The sequence below is a fragment of the Elephas maximus genome, chromosome 13, assembly GCF_024166365.1.
Source record: "Elephas maximus indicus isolate mEleMax1 chromosome 13, mEleMax1 primary haplotype, whole genome shotgun sequence".
NCBI lineage: Eukaryota > Metazoa > Chordata > Mammalia > Proboscidea > Elephantidae > Elephas > Elephas maximus.
The window spans coordinates 49,605,807-49,621,791 of NC_064831.1; the positions used below are offsets into that span (position 1 = coordinate 49,605,807).

A 15,985-nucleotide genomic window follows, 5' to 3' on the forward strand; every position below is an offset into this window, starting at 1 on the left:
TCTATGAGGGGATAAAGAGAGAATAGGGGAGAAGCAATATCTGAAAAGATAATGGCAGAGAGTTTTCCAGAATTCATGAAAGAGGAATCTCAGATTTAGGAAGTTCAACACATTCCAATAGAATAAATACAAAATGAAGTCTAGACACTTCAAACGGTTGAACACTAAACATAGAAGATCTTAAAACAGAGACACAGGGAGAAATTAGGCCAATGCTGATCTCTCAACAGCATTAATGGAGGCTGGAAGAAGCTTCTTTTACCACTTATCAAAATGTGAACTAGTACAACCACTTTGGAAAACAATTTAGTGTTTCCTTGTAAAGTTGGACGTGTGCATCCTCTAGAGAAGCTCTTGCATGTGAGAACCAGGAGATACGTATCAGTGTTTTTATAACATCATTGTTTTTAATAGCAAAGATGGAGGAAAAAAAATCAGATGTCTATCATCGAAGAATGGATAAATCATAGTATATTCATAAATGGAATATTATTCATCTGTGAAAATGAATTAGCTATAGCCATGCACATCGACATAGATGAAATCTCCTAAAGTTGAGTGAAAAAAAGGTGTAGAAAACTCACACTGTAGTATTGTTCCACTTACCTAAAGTTCAAAAATATGCGTATTTAGGGGGCACTGAGTTTCTGTTGGAAACGCTGGTGGCATGGTGGTTAAATGCTACAGCTGCTAACCAAAAGGTAGGCAGTTCGAATCCACCAGGCACTCTTTGAAAACCCTATGGGACAGTTCTACTCTATCCTTTAGGGTTGGTATGAGTCAGAATTGACTCAATGGCAACGGGTCTGGGGTTTTTTTGCTTCTGGGTTTCTGTTAAGGGTGATGAAAAAATTTGGAAATGGATAGCGGTGATGGTTGTACGGCATGAGGAGCATAATTGTCACCGAATTTTACATGAAAAACATGTTGAAATGACAAATGCTTTGTTATATATATTTTTACCGCAATTAGAAAAAAATGCAATACTGAAAAATATGTTGTTTGGGGATCCAGACCACAAAGTAAAATGATAAAGAACAGCAAATTCAGGTCAACGGTTACTTCCATGTGTGATGGAGAAGTATTTACTCATACGGCGGCTGAGGTGCTGGCAGTGTTTCTATGTCCTAACCTGCTGCTGGGGAGACAGCTGCATAAATTAAGACTCTCACGTAACAGTTCAGTGGCGTGGGGTCCAGAGCAAGTTGGGCAACACTGTCAGCTCGGTGCAGTCTTTCAGGCTACTGCACAGTCCTTGCCCCTTCCCACCCAGCTGGGACCGGAGGAGAGTCCAGGGCAAAAAGTTTGGTTTTTCAGGATGTGACCAGGAAGTTGCACGCATCACTTCCGCTCATGTGGCCACATATAGCTGCAAGGGAGGCTGGGAAATGTAGTCTCTGACTAGGCAGCCGTGAACCCAGTTAACAGGTCTTCCTAATGCGGAAGAAGAGGGGAGCAGGTGTTAAAAGACAGTTAGTGGTTCTACTGCAGTGGGTGCTCATTTTATTATTATTCTTTAAATTGCATATTTACATTACACACTATTTTGTGCTTGTCTTGGTTTTCATGATAAAAAAGAGAAAAAGGTCATTAAGAGGAGGCAGTACATCTGACCTGTTTAAGGAATTTGGAAAGGGAAGGGACTAGCAGGGATTGAGAATTGAGAGAGGGTTCTTTTTTTTCTTTTCCTTCAGTTTTGTTTTGGTTTAAAAATAAGTAATATCGGTATGGGACAAGAGCAAATTGGAGAACGTTAGAGAGAAAGGGGGCCAGGCTCTGGTCCTGGAAGATAAAAAGGACAAGGAGGAATAGCCCAGGAAAGGGGGAAGCCTAGAAGGGGAGCCAGGGCACTGTGTCCCTTGGGCTGGGAGCACCGTGGACCCTCTGAATTGCAAAGCTTAGCACCTGTCACCTCCGTGTCCACTAAGTCAGCTCCTCACGGTAGGAAGCATTATCAGATGGGTTTCTGTTGTATCCACCCTCCTGCTCCCCAACCCCCTGACTTAGTGCTCAGTGCAATTCTAAGAAAAGATAATAAGCACCTTATTCTGACTGAGCTGAGTTTAATGATGACACGTTTATCAGAGATCTGTCAGTCAGACATTGAGGCTATTTGCTTGTTTTCTTAGACTAAAAGGTACAGTCGAGGAACTCAGTAACCAGATTTTGTCTGCACGGAATTGGTTGCAACAAGAACAAGAACGGATAGAAAAAGAACTTTTACAGAAAATTGACCAGCTTTCCTTGGTTGTTAAGGAAAATAGTGTAAGTATTAATGTTTCATAATAAAATAGTAAAGTTACACAGGGGGACGCCTACAGTGTTTGAATATTACCTAGCAAATTATCATTTATTTATTTAGCATCACTTAAAAGCTTTTCAATTGTTTCTTCCTTCTAAACCCATTTCCATGGTTCATATTGATTCTTTGCATTCTTTATAAAGAAATAGAAGCACTTTAACTTGTTTTGGTTAACGAAGGCTAAGTAGACAGATAATTTCAGTACTTTCAGCCAAAATGAATTTAAGCCAAGACCTTAATGATTCAAATTGAGCATCTACATTTCTAAATAAAACTAACAGTTATGAACTTCATCCTAACTAAAACCCAAACCCAAACCCACTGCCATTGAGTCGATTCTGACTTACAGCAACCCTGTAGGACAGAGTAGAACTGCCCCATAGGGTTTCCGAGGCTGTAAATCTTCACGGAATCAGATTGCCACATCTTTCCCCCACTGAGTGGCTGGTGGGTTTGCACTGCCGACCTTTCAGTTAGCAGCCTGCACCACCAGGGCTCCTCATCCTAGTTTGTATTAATTTCATTATGTAGTTTTGCTTTTTTGCCGGTGTTGAATAGATTTCTCCCTCCAGACCCCCCCATCAAATTATGACCACAATATGAGGTCTCACAGTGGGACATGTTGACAGAATCCTCCATTTTCTTCTCCCTCTTCCTTCTCCTTCTACCCCAGGCTCCCACGAGAACTAAGTTGAGCACCAGCAAGAGAGTCTTGTCACACCATAGCCCATCTACATCCTTGTTTTTGCAATCCTGGCCTCCAAAGCTTGCCCATAGACACAGATTCCCATAAAAACCAAGCATAGTGGGAAAGGAAAGAAAACATTTAATATTTCCTTTTTAGTATGCTCTTACATTTACATAAGGTCTACTGCATGATTTACTTAGATTCATATTAATACATATTTAGGTTTTGGGGGATTTGGATCACTGTTTATTTTTACATGCAGATTGGTTTAGTAACTAACAGTAAACCCCAGGGTAATGGTGGCTTTAAGAAGATAGGAGGTTATTTGTTTTTCACATGAAAGAAACGTGGATGTAGATAGTTCAAGGCTGATGTGGTAGCTTGTCAGTCCTCACCAACTCAGGCTTATTCTGACTTAACTCTCTGCCGGTCTTACAGAGTGACTCTTGTCCTCATAGTTCAAGACAGCTGCTAGAGATCCAGCCATTACCTCTGAATCCCAGAAACAGAAGGAAGAAGGAAGGGGCAAGGGTATGCCCCAGCTGTCCTTTAAGGTTTCCTGGAAGCTGCCACATATACTTGTACTTACATCTCATTGACCAGAAATTAGTCACATGGTGACACCAAACTTAGGAGACAGTGGAAAACATAGTCTTTATTATGGGCGAAGTGAGCTGTGCTGATGCAATGGTTAAAAACGCTTGGCTGCTAACCAAAAGGTCAGTGGTTCGAACCCACCAGCTGCTGTGCGGGAGAAAGATGTGGCAGAAGATGTGGCAGTCTGCTTCCGTAAAGATTTACAGCCTTGGAAACACTATGGAGCAGTTCTACTCTGTCCAATAGGGTCACTATGAATTGGAATCAATTTGACAGCAATGAGTTTTTTTTTTTTTTTGGTGTTATGAGTGACATGGAAACCCTGGTGGCGTAGTGGTTAAGAGCTACGGCTACTAACCAAAAGGTCCTCAGTTTGAATCCACTGCTGATCCTTGGAAATTGTACAGAGAAGTTATACTCTGTCCTTTTGGGTTGCTATGAGTTGGAATTAACTTGATGGCAATACATATATAGGTATATAATATACAACAAGGGAGCCCTGGTGGCGCAGTGGTTAAGAGCTTGGCTGCTAATCAAAGGGTTGGCAGTTCGAATCCACCAGCTGGTTTCTTGGAAACCATATGGGGCAGTTCTACTCTGTCCTGTAGGGTTGCTATGAGTCGGAATCGACTCTATGGCAACAGGTTTGGTTTTTTTTTTTTGATGGGTGGCATGATACTCGGCTTAAAATTGTGGGTTAAGGAAGAAAGGGAGAATGGATATTAGGGTGGGCAACCAGCAGCCTTTGTGATTCTGCTCCCTGCAGATTGTTGTTAAATTATATCCTGGCTGGTGTGAATACAGCGTAGGCTTTCTTTTTGGAGTAACCAAGTGCAATTCTTGTCATGGATCTCAGGGAGCCAGTGAGAGGGACCTAGAGAAGAAGCTCAGCCATATGTCAGCCAGACTGGACAAAATAGAAGAGAGTCAAAAGAAGACTCTGGAAGTACAGAGACCAAAGCAGGAAGAGGAGAAGCTGCACGGGCGAATCGGCAAGCTGGAGTTACAGATGAGCGAGGACCTGAAGGAGATGAAGGCAGAAATTAATGCTGGTGGGTCCAAAGAAAATAGCTTACGTGGTTTATTTTCTGTTTGATTTAAAATCCTACTGATTAGTAACCACTTTCTACTACCTATGAACCTGACCAGTGGTAATAACAGTGGAACGTCCTTGGGTGATTTTCTTAATAGCTACGGTATATTGAATTAAAATCCCGTTTCAATGCCAAATACATGAAGAGCCACCACGAGAGAAAGACAAACAAAACTAAGATTCCTTAGCTGGCAACTCCTGTACGTTTTTTTTCGTGCTGTCTGCCAGTTCTTTTCTGTTCATAAGCAAGGTCAGTGTGTCTCAGAAATCAGCTTATAATTTTGCAGGGTTTTCCAGGGCAGAGTTTCTACTGCTGGCAGTATACCTCCCTGGCAATGAATGATTTCCCCCTCCTCAGAAGTCAACAGGGCCCATTAATTCACACTGGTGTAGAAGGGAATGTTCGAGCCAATTTCAAGTTCTGAAGTGTTGCCACATAAAGGAGGGATTAGATTTACACTCTGAGCTCAGGAATGTAGAACTAGGACCAATACATGGAAGTTGCCCGAAGACATATCTTACAAATAATGTGTCCTAAAAAGAGGCTAGTGACTTTGTGAGCTGGAGAGCTCTTTTGTTACTGAAAGTATTCAAGTGCAGGCTGGTTGAGCATGATCAGGGAAGAGAAGACAGTTTCATAGTGTGAAAAGTTGGGCTAAATTATTGCCGAGCGCCTTGCGATTCTGTGATTCCATGGATTTTCTCCTGTGGAATCATTCCATTTTAGCCACGTGGAAGTAAAAGTAGCTAATTATCCAAAGAATAATTTTGTTATTACCACCAAAAGTTTGTTTTATTTAAGTGGAAGCCACAATTAAATTTATGAATTAGAGAATTTCTTGAAGATAAAAATGAATTTTCTTTCTGGGTCTTTTGGGCCATTTGAATATGGTATTTGAATATTTCATCAATGTTTAACTTTGCATTATTTCCTGAATGAATTTATTGTCATGTATTCAGCATACCATGGAGATTGGTAGTATTTAGTACCATAGTAGAAATGTGTATGAGCCTTTAAAAGTAAAAGCATTAATTTTTTCCTTATTAAAAAACCAATACATTTCTTAACAGAAATTTTAAAAACACAGATTATTTTTTTTTGTTATTTTCAGTAACTTTTATTAAGCTTCAAGTGAACGTTTACAAATCCAATCAGTCTGTCACATATAAGTTTACATACATCTCACTCCCTACTCCCACTTGCTCTCCCCCTCTTGAGTCAGCCTTTTCAGTCTCTCCTTTCTTGACAATTTTGCCGGCTTCCCTCTCTCTCTATCCTCCCATCCCCCCTCCAGACAAGAGTTGCCAACACAATCTCAAGTGTCCACCTGATATAATTAGCTCACTCTTCATCAGCATCTCTCTCCCACCCGCTGACCAGTCCCTTTCATTTCTGATGAGTTGTCTTCGGGAATGGTTCCTGTCCTGTGTCAACTGAAGGTCTGGGGAGCATGGCCGCCGGGATTCCTCCAGTCTCAGTCAGACCATTAAGTTTGGTCTTTTTATGAGAATTTGGGGTCTGTATCCCACTGATCTCCTGCTCCCTCAGGGGTCCTCTGCTGTGCTCCCTTGTCAGGGCAGTCATCGATTGTGGCCGGGCACCAACTAGTTCTTCTGGTCTCAGGATGATGTAGGTCTCTGGTTCATGTGGCCCTTTCTGTCTCTTGGGCTCTTAGTTGTCGTGTGGCCTTGGTGTTCTTCATTTTCCTTTGCTCCGGGTGGGTTGAGACCAATTGCTGCATCTTAGATGGCCGCTTGTTGGCATTTAAGACCCCAGACGCCACATTTCAAAGTGGGATGCAGAATGATTTCATAATAGAATTATTTTGCCAATTGACTTAGAAGTCCCCGCAAACCATGTTCCCCAGACCCCCCCACTTGCTCCGCTGACCTTTGAAGCATTCATTTTATCCCGGAAACTTCTTTGCTTTTGGTCCAGTCCAACTGAGCTGACCTTCCATGTATTGAGTGTTGTCTTTCCCTTCACCTAAAGCAGTTCTTATCTACTGATTAATCAATAAAAAACCCTCTCCCACCCTCCTTCCCTCCCCGCCTCGTAACCACAAAAGTATGTGTTCTTCTCAGGTTTACTATTTCTCAAGATCTTATAATAGTGGTCTTATACAATATTTGTCCTTTTGCCTCTGACTAATTTCACTCAGCATAATGCCTTCCAGGTTCCTCCATGTTATGAAATGTTTCAGAGATTCGTCACTGTTCTTTATCGATGCGTAGTATTCCATTGTGTGAATATATCACAATTTATTTAACCATTCATCCGTTGATGGACACCTTGGTTGCTTCCAACTTTTTGCTATTGTAAACAGAGCTGCAATAAACATGGGTGTGCATATATCTGTTTGTATGAAGGCTCTTGTATCTCTAGGGTATATTCCTAGGAGTGGGATTTCTGGTTTGTATGGTAGTTCTATTTCTAACTGTTTAAGATAAAAAAACACAGATAAATTTTAAAAGCCGTAAGTCCTCTCTTGTAGAGATCGTTTTGATACATAACATATTTCTTTCTATACATATAGGATGCATATGTACTTTTTCAAATAAAGGGTCATACTATATATCCTGATTTATAACCTGCTTTTTTTTTTTTTTAACTTAGTACCATGTTTTATCTTTCCATGTCAGTAAGAACATTATTTTTAGCAAATAATTTTTTTAAATTGTGCTTTGGTTGAAGGTTTACAGAACAAACTAGCTTCTCATTAAACAGTACATGTACTGCTTTATGACATTGGTTAGCAACCCCACGACATGTGAACACTCTCCCTTCTTGACCTGGGGTTCTCTATTGCCAGTTTTCTTGTCCCCTCCTGCCTTCTAGTCCTTGCGCCTGGGCAGGTGTGCCCCTGTAGTCTCGTTTTGTTTTATTGGCCTGTCTAATCTTTGGCTGAAGTGTGAACCTTAGGAGTGACTTCGTTACTAAGCTAAAAGAGTGTCTGGGGGCCCTGCTCTCCGGGTTTCTCTAGTCTCTGTCAGGCCAGTAAGTCTGGTCTTTTTTTGTGCTTTAGAATTTTGTTCTACATTTTTCTCCAGCTCTGTCAGGGACCCTCTATTTTGATCCCTGTCAGAACAGTTGGTGGTGGTATCTGGGCACCATCTAGTTGTACTGGACTCAGTCTGGTGGAGGCTGTGGTAGTTGTGGTCCATTAGTCCTTTGGACTAATCTTTCCCTTGTGTCTTTAGTTTTCTTCGTTCTCTCTTGGTCCCGAAGGGGTGAGACCAGGGGTGAGACTTAGATGGCCGCTCACAGGCTTTTAAGACACCAGATACTACTCACCACAAGTAGAATGTAGAACATTTTCTTTATAAACTATGTTATTAGCAAGTAATTTGTGCACAACTTTCATAAAGACAATTTTCTGAGAGAAAATTCTGAATTTACTCATGAAAATCAGACTTCTTAAATTTTTATTTTAGCAACAATAGGAATATGGAATAATATGAAATGCTTCTTGATGGGGAGTTTTTTCTTTCTTTAACTTTTCATTTTGAAGTAATTTCAAATTTAGGAAAACTACAAGAATAGTACAAAAAACCTATAATCCGCCACCTAGATTCCTCAATTGTTAACATTTTTATATTTGTTTAATCTCGTCCTGTGTATATGTATGTGTGTATATCAATTTTTTTTTTCCTGAATCATTTGAGAGTAAGTTGCAGAAGTCATGCATATGACTTCAGTATGCACACCCAAAGAATAAGGACAATTCTCGTAAGTAACTGTAGTACGATGTAACACCGATGAAACCTTTTTCAATATTCAAATTTTGCCAATTGTTTCAGATATATTATAGCACACCTTGCCAGGTCCAGAATCTAGTCTGAGTTACACATCACATTTAGGCACCACGTATCTTTGTTTAATCTCCTTTATTTTGTAACAGTTCCTCAGTGATGCTGGCATTTTTAAAGACTGCGGGCCAGTGTTTTTTACACATCCCTCAGTTTGGGTTTGTTTGCTTGCTTTTGATTAGATTCAGATTTTGTGTTTTGGACAGAAATACCACAGAAGCAATGTGGTGTCCTTCTCAGGATATTTTATCAGGAGGTATTTGATGTTGGCTTCTCCCGATATTGGTGATGCCAGCTTTGATTACTTGGTTAAGGTAGTATCTGCCAGATTTCTCCATTGTAATGGCTCCTTTTTACCCTTTGCAATTAAACAAGTAATATGTGTGGAAATGCCATGTTAAATATTCTATAAAACCCATTCCATCAAGTCAATTCCTACTCACAGTGACCCTACAGGACAGAGTAGAACTGCCCCTAGAGTTCCAAGGAGTGGCTGGTGGATTTGAACTGCCAGTCTTTCGGTTAGCAGCTGAGCTCTTAACCACTTCACCACTGGGGCTCCAAAACTATGTAAATATTCTATTCTCCGTCAAACTTGCACTCCAATAGTTACAGCATCTGTTGATAATTTTTGCTAGAAGCAAGCATTACTATATGCTGTAGAATTTTGACACAGTATTTTTTAATATTAACTCTTGTGAAATTTGCCTCTTGAAGGGTTTGCAGCCATCTATGAAAGCATAGGATCCCTCAGGCAAGTTCTTGAAGCCAAGATGAAGCTGGACAAGGACCAGCTACAGAAGCAAATCCAACAGATGCAGAAGCCAGAAGCTCCCATGTGAAGGGGGTCGGGACAAGGACCTGAAAGGAGGTCTTGCCAGCGGGGCTCGGAGCTCTGCAGCCAGGCTGTCGCCGCATTGCGGGTCGTTCCATCCATGGCATGCATGTGCCAAGTAATGTGCTTTCATGGGTCTGAATGTTTACCTTGAGTCTTGAAGACACTTTCCTTAAAATTATTAAATACAATTTTTACCATTTTACTTCACATATCTAAATTCAACGGAATTTTTGTCCCCCGGGTTTTGAAAGACTTCATTTTACGAATGAAAAGACTTACTTTCTCTTTAATGCTCGATGCTCTAGCCAAGACTGTTTCCTATTTTGAAAATGTCATGGTAATTTCTTTAAATCAAGAAATTAATGAGTTGTCCCAGGAATGTTTCTCCTTGCCCTAAATTTTAAGAGATTGCCTTGATAGGTTAAATTCAACTTTTGAGTCCGTATTTGGATTTTATTATTGTTGTTTGTGCTTTTCTTATATTGGTTATCTTCCTGTACATCTTATGTCTTTTGTAGGGGAAGAAGGATTTCACAATTGGGAAAAAACTTAAAATTTATGTAATGAAAATAGTCTTAAGAATTGATAACTGCCATATAGATTGCAAATGAAAATGGAAACTTAAGACAATTATCCAGATAATGTAAGGCACAATATCTATGTCAGCCACCTAACTGTACTGGGTTTTAATATTTAAAACTATTTTTCAATTATCCACAGCCTATATAGTGAGAGCCATATGTCTACTAATAGAATAGTGGTTAACAGCCTGTGTATTGTACAATTAACTGTTCATGAACCATAATGGGATGTAAGAATTTTTTAGGCTTTATGATCTCCTCTCTAAACTTTTCCAAATTGGCACCAAGTGCTAGGGTCTGTATACACTTATCATAACTATATTCTTGTGCCTTGGTTTTATCATGTCAACACTCTGTACCCTAGAGAAGTTTTGCAGACAAAATAGAAGGCATGATAATACATCAGAATTATGATGTAAAAATGGGATCCTATGTATTTTTTAAATGTCCTAAAATTTTATCACTGTTCAGATATTAATCGTTTAGTATTATTAATGAGTTAGAAATTCACACTTTTGTATAGACAGAGAATCAAACTGATAATTGCATTTATAACAACAAACTTCCATCTTGAGCAACTCTGTAGGTGATGGGTGTCTTATTTTCCATCGCCGTATCGGATTAGTCGTGAAAACTGGCACCCTTGCTGTTTGTTCACATGTGCTTGTAGAAATTGACAGTGAGACCCACCGTTCTAAACTATGAGGGTACCCCAGGAAAAAGAAAAACAGGAATACTTAAAAAAAAGAATTTTAAAACACTTTGTTTGCCAAGGACTCAGGAAAATAAAAGCATTTTCTATTTTTAGGACAAATCATTAATGAAATGTCTAACTGGCTATTACTGTTTACCCACATAAAATATGCTGCCAGAGTATACCACATTTTACCCATTGAGGAATGACCTGACAAAATTAAAAAAAAAAAAATGGATGTCAGGGGTTCGATGAAGAGCATGTCCTCTGATGCGCATTTCCTTTTTTGTCATGCATCTTGTCCTCTCTATAGAGGAAGAATCTTCCCACTTTGCCAAGAAACAAATGGTTATGCTCCCTTGGAATCAGGAAGTGACTTTCTTTTTGAGCTAGAGTGACCACATTTAGTGCACTTCTCTGTATTTGAGCACAAGCCACAGTGTCACCTCCCCCAGCGTCTCTCTCCTTCAGGGTCTCCACGGAGGAAGAGTCGGCACACCTGACACCTGGGAAGAGGGAAACGGGGAACACCAGCTGGACTCTGGCCAAGAGGGTGGGGGTGGTGATGTGAGCCGGTGATGCCTGGCTGTCAGCTGAATTTCTCAGGTGCTTCTAATGTCCCACCCCTGCAGTGAGCTATGGCAGGGGCTCTCCACCCTGGCTATATATTCGAACCCCATGGGGAATTTAAAAAGCTATTGATGCCCTGGCTGCACCCCAGACCAATTAAATGTGCATCTCAGAGGGATGGGGCACCGGAAGGAGTGTGTACGAAAGGCCCCCAGGTGATGCAGTGTGCAGCCAAGGTTGTGAGCCACTGAGCTACAGCCTGTCTTATCACCAAAGTTTAAACAAGGATCAGCTCCCGTGTTCTTTCCTTTACCAGAAATTTACAATAAAAAGAATAAAACTACAACATAAATGTGGTGTATGATTTTTAAATTAAAAAGTCTGAGTGTGAGGTGAAAACTTAATTAGGTAAGATGCCACAGGAAATGCTCCTCCTTTCTGTGGTTGAAATAAAATCCTGATGTCCTGGCAGGCCCTCTGGGGCTTGGAAAGTCATTGGGAATTGCCCTCTCCATGGGTCTCTGGGGCTGCCTGCCTTCTCTGCTTCCTTCTCGCCTCTGTAATAATACCAGTGACATTTCTGGAGCGTGCTCCGGGCCAGGCACTGTGCTTCGCCCCTCGTGTGTATTAACTCGTTTCATCCTCATGACAACTAGTTAAGTACTTGTTTGCTTCCCCATTATACAGACGAGGAAACTAAGTCATCTAGAGGTTAAGTAACCTGCCCAAAATCCCACGGCTAATAAGAGGGACCATGATTCAAACCTACTTCCACAGTCTGGCTGCCTAACCAGGGTTCTAAACTATTTCTGAAAATATACTCTTGCTTCCTCTGTGACTCTGACTGTCCAGACCACAGATTCCGGCTCCATCTCTACATGACCTTAAGTTTCCACTGTCTAACTAGCTTAGCTTTTCAATGTCCCAATTCCCAGCACCTAAGAGAGTCAACCTTATCAGTGTACTTCGAGTCAGGCGTCTTCCTTTGGTTGTGTCAATGCAGATGGAGTCAGCTGGTGCCACAGGATTGCTTGAAGGCAACCTCAGAAATACACTGATCCAGAGACACCCAGCTAAGTAGTGCCTAGATTTCTGACCCACAGAAACTGTGAGATAATAACTACTTGCCATTTTATGTCTCTACATTTTGGGGTAATTTGTTGTATGCAGCCCTAGATAGCTAATACACTGGCACTGGGGATCCTGACAGAATTATGTCATAAAAATGCTTATTTCTAGGTGTGCTGCAAGTTATATGTTCACCTATATAATCTTATTTGATACAGTTTCTGAGCAGGAAATGACTTTAAAAATTTTATGCTAAATGCAATATATACTTTACTGCATTTAGTTTTGAAATTATCCTTTTTAGTGTGTACTGTTATTTCCATTTTGCAGGTGGAGTAGTGAGAAAGATATTACATAATCACTCAAGGCCCTGGAGGAGGAGGAATTTGAATCCATATCTTTCTGTCTGCAAAGCCCAGCCGCCAGTTTGTTTCAAGATAAGGAAACGGAGGCCCAAAGACATAGAATGATTTACCCAATATTCCACATTTGTTTGGCATCAGAATACCATCTAGGCCAGTGGTTCTCAAAGTGGGGTCCCCAGAACACCACATCAGCACCACCTGGGAACTTGTTAGAAATGCTTAGGCTCCACTCCCCAAAAAACCAAACCCATTGACCTCGAGTCAATTCCAGATGCATGGTGACCCCACGTGTGTCAGAGTAGAACTGTGCTTCATAGAGTTTTTGATGGATGATTTTTTGGAAGTAGATCACCAGGCTTTTCTTCTAAGGCACCTCTGGGTGAGTTTGAACTGCCAACCTTTGGGTTATTAGTTGAGCTTTTAATCGTGTGCACTATTTAGGGACTCCTAGACCCCACTCAGGAGGTATTGACTCAGAAACTCTGAGGATGGACCCAGCAAACTGTTTTAATAAGTCCTGCAGATGACTCTAACTCACGCTAAAATTTGAGAATCACTCGTTGTTTTAATTCAGGCTTAGTTAAACCAAACCCGAAACCCATTGCCATCGAGTTGATTCCAACTCATAGCAACCCTATAGGACAGAGTAGAACTGCCCCATACTGTTTCCAAGGAGCAGCTGGTAGATTTGAACGATTGACTTTTTGGTTAGCAGCCTTAATGTTTAACCACTGTGCCACCAGGGCTCCTAGCCTTAGTTGTTGTTGTTAGGTGCCATCAAGTCAGCTCTGACTCTTAGCAACCCTATGCGCAACAGGACGAAACACTGCCCGGTCCTGCGCCATCCTTACAACTCTTCTTATGCTTGAGCCCATTGTTGCAGCCACTGTGTCTATCCATCTCATTGAGGTCTTCCTCTTTTTTGCTGACCCTGTACTTTGCCAAGCATGATGTCCTTTTCCAGGGACTGATCCCTCCTGACAATACATCCAAAGTATGTAAGATGCAGTCTCGCCATCCTTGCTTCTAAGGAGCACTCTGGTTGCACTTCTTCCAAGATAGATATATTTGTTCTTTTGGCAGTCCATGGTATATTCAATATTCTTTGCAAACACCACAATTCAAAGGCATCAATTCTTTGGTGTTCCTTATTCATTGTCCAGCTTTCACATGCATATGATCCTATTGAAAAAACCATTGCTTGGATCAGGTGCACCTTAGTCTTCAAGGTGACATCTTTGCTTTTCAACACTTTAAAGAGGTCCTTTGCAGCAGATTTACACAACGCAATGCATCTTTTGATTTCTTGACTGCTGCTTCCATGGCTGTTGATTGTGGATCCAAATAAAATGAAATCCTTGACAACTTCAATCTTTTCTCCGTTGATCATGATGTTACTCACTGGTCCAGTTGTGAGGATTTTTGTTTTATGGTGAGGTGCAATCCACACTGAAGGCTGTGGTCTCTGATCTTCATTAGTAAGTGCTTCAAGTCCTTTTCACTTTCAGCAAGCAAGGTGGTATTATCTGCATAACACAGGTTGTTAATGAGTCTTCCTCCAATCCTGATGCCCCATTCTTCTCCTTATAGTCCAGCTTCTGGGATTATTTGCTCAGCATACAGATTGAATAGGTATGGTGAAAGGAAACAACCCTGACGCACACCTTTGCTGATTTTAAACCAATCAGTATCCCCTTGTTCTGTCCAAACAACTGCCTCTTGATCTATGTACAGGCTCCTCACGAGCACGATTAAGTGTTCTGAAATTCCCATTTTTCACAATGTTATCCATTATTTGTTATGATCCACACTGTCGAATGCCTTTGCATAGTCAATAAAACACAGGTAAACATCCTTCTGGTATTTTCTGCTTTTAGCCAGGATCCATCTGACATCAGCAATGATATCCCTGGTTCCATGTCCTCTTCTTAACCCAGACTAAATTTCTGGCAGTTTCCTGTTGATATACTGCTGCAGCCACTTTTGAATGATCTTCAGCAAAATTTTGCTTGCGTATGATATTAATGATATTGTTCTACAATTTCCACATTCGGTTGGATCACTGCTCTTGGGAATAGGCATAAATATGGATCTCTTCCAGTCGGTTGGCCAGGAAGCTGTCTTCCATATTTCTTGGCATAGACGACTGAGCACCTCCAGCACTGCATCTGTTTGTTGAAACATCTCAATGGATATTCCGTCAATTCCTGGAGCCTTGCTTTTCACCAATGCCTTCAGAGCAGCTCAGACTTCCTCCTTCGGTACCATCGGTTTCTGATCATATGCCACCTCTTGAAATGGTTGAACATCAACTAATTCTTTTTGGTAAAATGACTCTGTGTATTCCTTCCATCTTCTTTTGAAGCTTTCTGTGTCATTTAATATTTTCCCCATAGAATCTTTCACTATTGCAACTCAAGCCTTGAATTTTTTCTTCAATTCTTTCAGCTTGAGAAATGCCGAGGGTGTTCTTCCCTTTTGGTTTTCCATTCCCAGCTCTTTGCACATGTCATTATAATACTTCACTTTGTCTTCTAGAGCCACCCTTTGAAATCCTCTGTTCAGTTCTTTCACTTCATCATTTCTTCCTTTTGCTTTAGCTGCTCGACGTTCATGAACAAGTTTCAGAGTCTCCTCTGACATCCATCTTGGTCTTTTCTTTCTTTCCTGTCTTTTCAATGACCTCTTGCTTTCTTCATGTACGATGTCCTTTATGTCCAGCTTGTCTGGTCTTCGGTCACTAGTGTTCAATGTGTCAAATCTATTCTTCAGTTGTCTCTAAATTCCGATGGGATATACTCAAGGTCATATTTTGGCTCTTGTGTAAGCCTCTTGACTTGCTCTGATTTTCTTTAGTTTCAGCTTGAACTTGCATATGAGCAGTTGATGGCCTGTTTCACAGTCGGCCCCTGGCCTTATTCTGACTGATGATATCGACCTTTTCCATTGTCTTTTTCCACAGATGTAGTCAATTTGATTCCTGTGTGTTCCATCTGGAGAGGTCCATGTGTATAGTCGCTGTTTATGTTGGTGAAAGAAGGTATTTGTAATAAGGAAGTCATTGGTCTTGCAAAACTCTATCATTTGATCTCCAGCATTGTTTCTATCACCAAGGCCATATTTTCCAACTACTGATCCTTCTTCTTTGTTTGCAACTTTCGCATTCCAGTCACCAGTAATTATCAATGCATCCTGATTGCATGTTCAATCAATTTCAGACTGCAGCAGCTGATAAAAACATTCTATTTCTTCATCTCTGGCCTTAGTGGTTGGTGTGTAAATTTGAAGAATAGTCGTATTAACTGGTCTTCCTTGTAGGAGTTGGATATTATTCTATCACTGATAGCGTTGTACTTCAGGATAGATCTTGAAATGTTCT

The 15,985-nt window shown here is 40.8% G+C and overlaps 1 protein-coding gene across 2 annotated transcripts in view; it reads left to right on the top strand.

Moving 5' to 3' along the window:
- Positions 1-9,506, top strand: part of FAM81A (family with sequence similarity 81 member A) — an 84,052-nt gene extending 74,546 nt beyond the window's left edge. For both annotated transcript variants that reach the window (XM_049905870.1, XM_049905871.1), the window contains exons 7-9: positions 2,130-2,265; positions 4,444-4,639; positions 9,208-9,506. In XM_049905870.1, the coding sequence (XP_049761827.1) occupies positions 2,130-2,265; positions 4,444-4,639; positions 9,208-9,332 (457 nt within the window). In that variant the 3' untranslated portion in view covers positions 9,333-9,506. The remainder of the gene's footprint in view (positions 1-2,129; positions 2,266-4,443; positions 4,640-9,207) is intronic.
- The last annotated feature ends 6,479 nt before the right edge of the window (positions 9,507-15,985 follow it).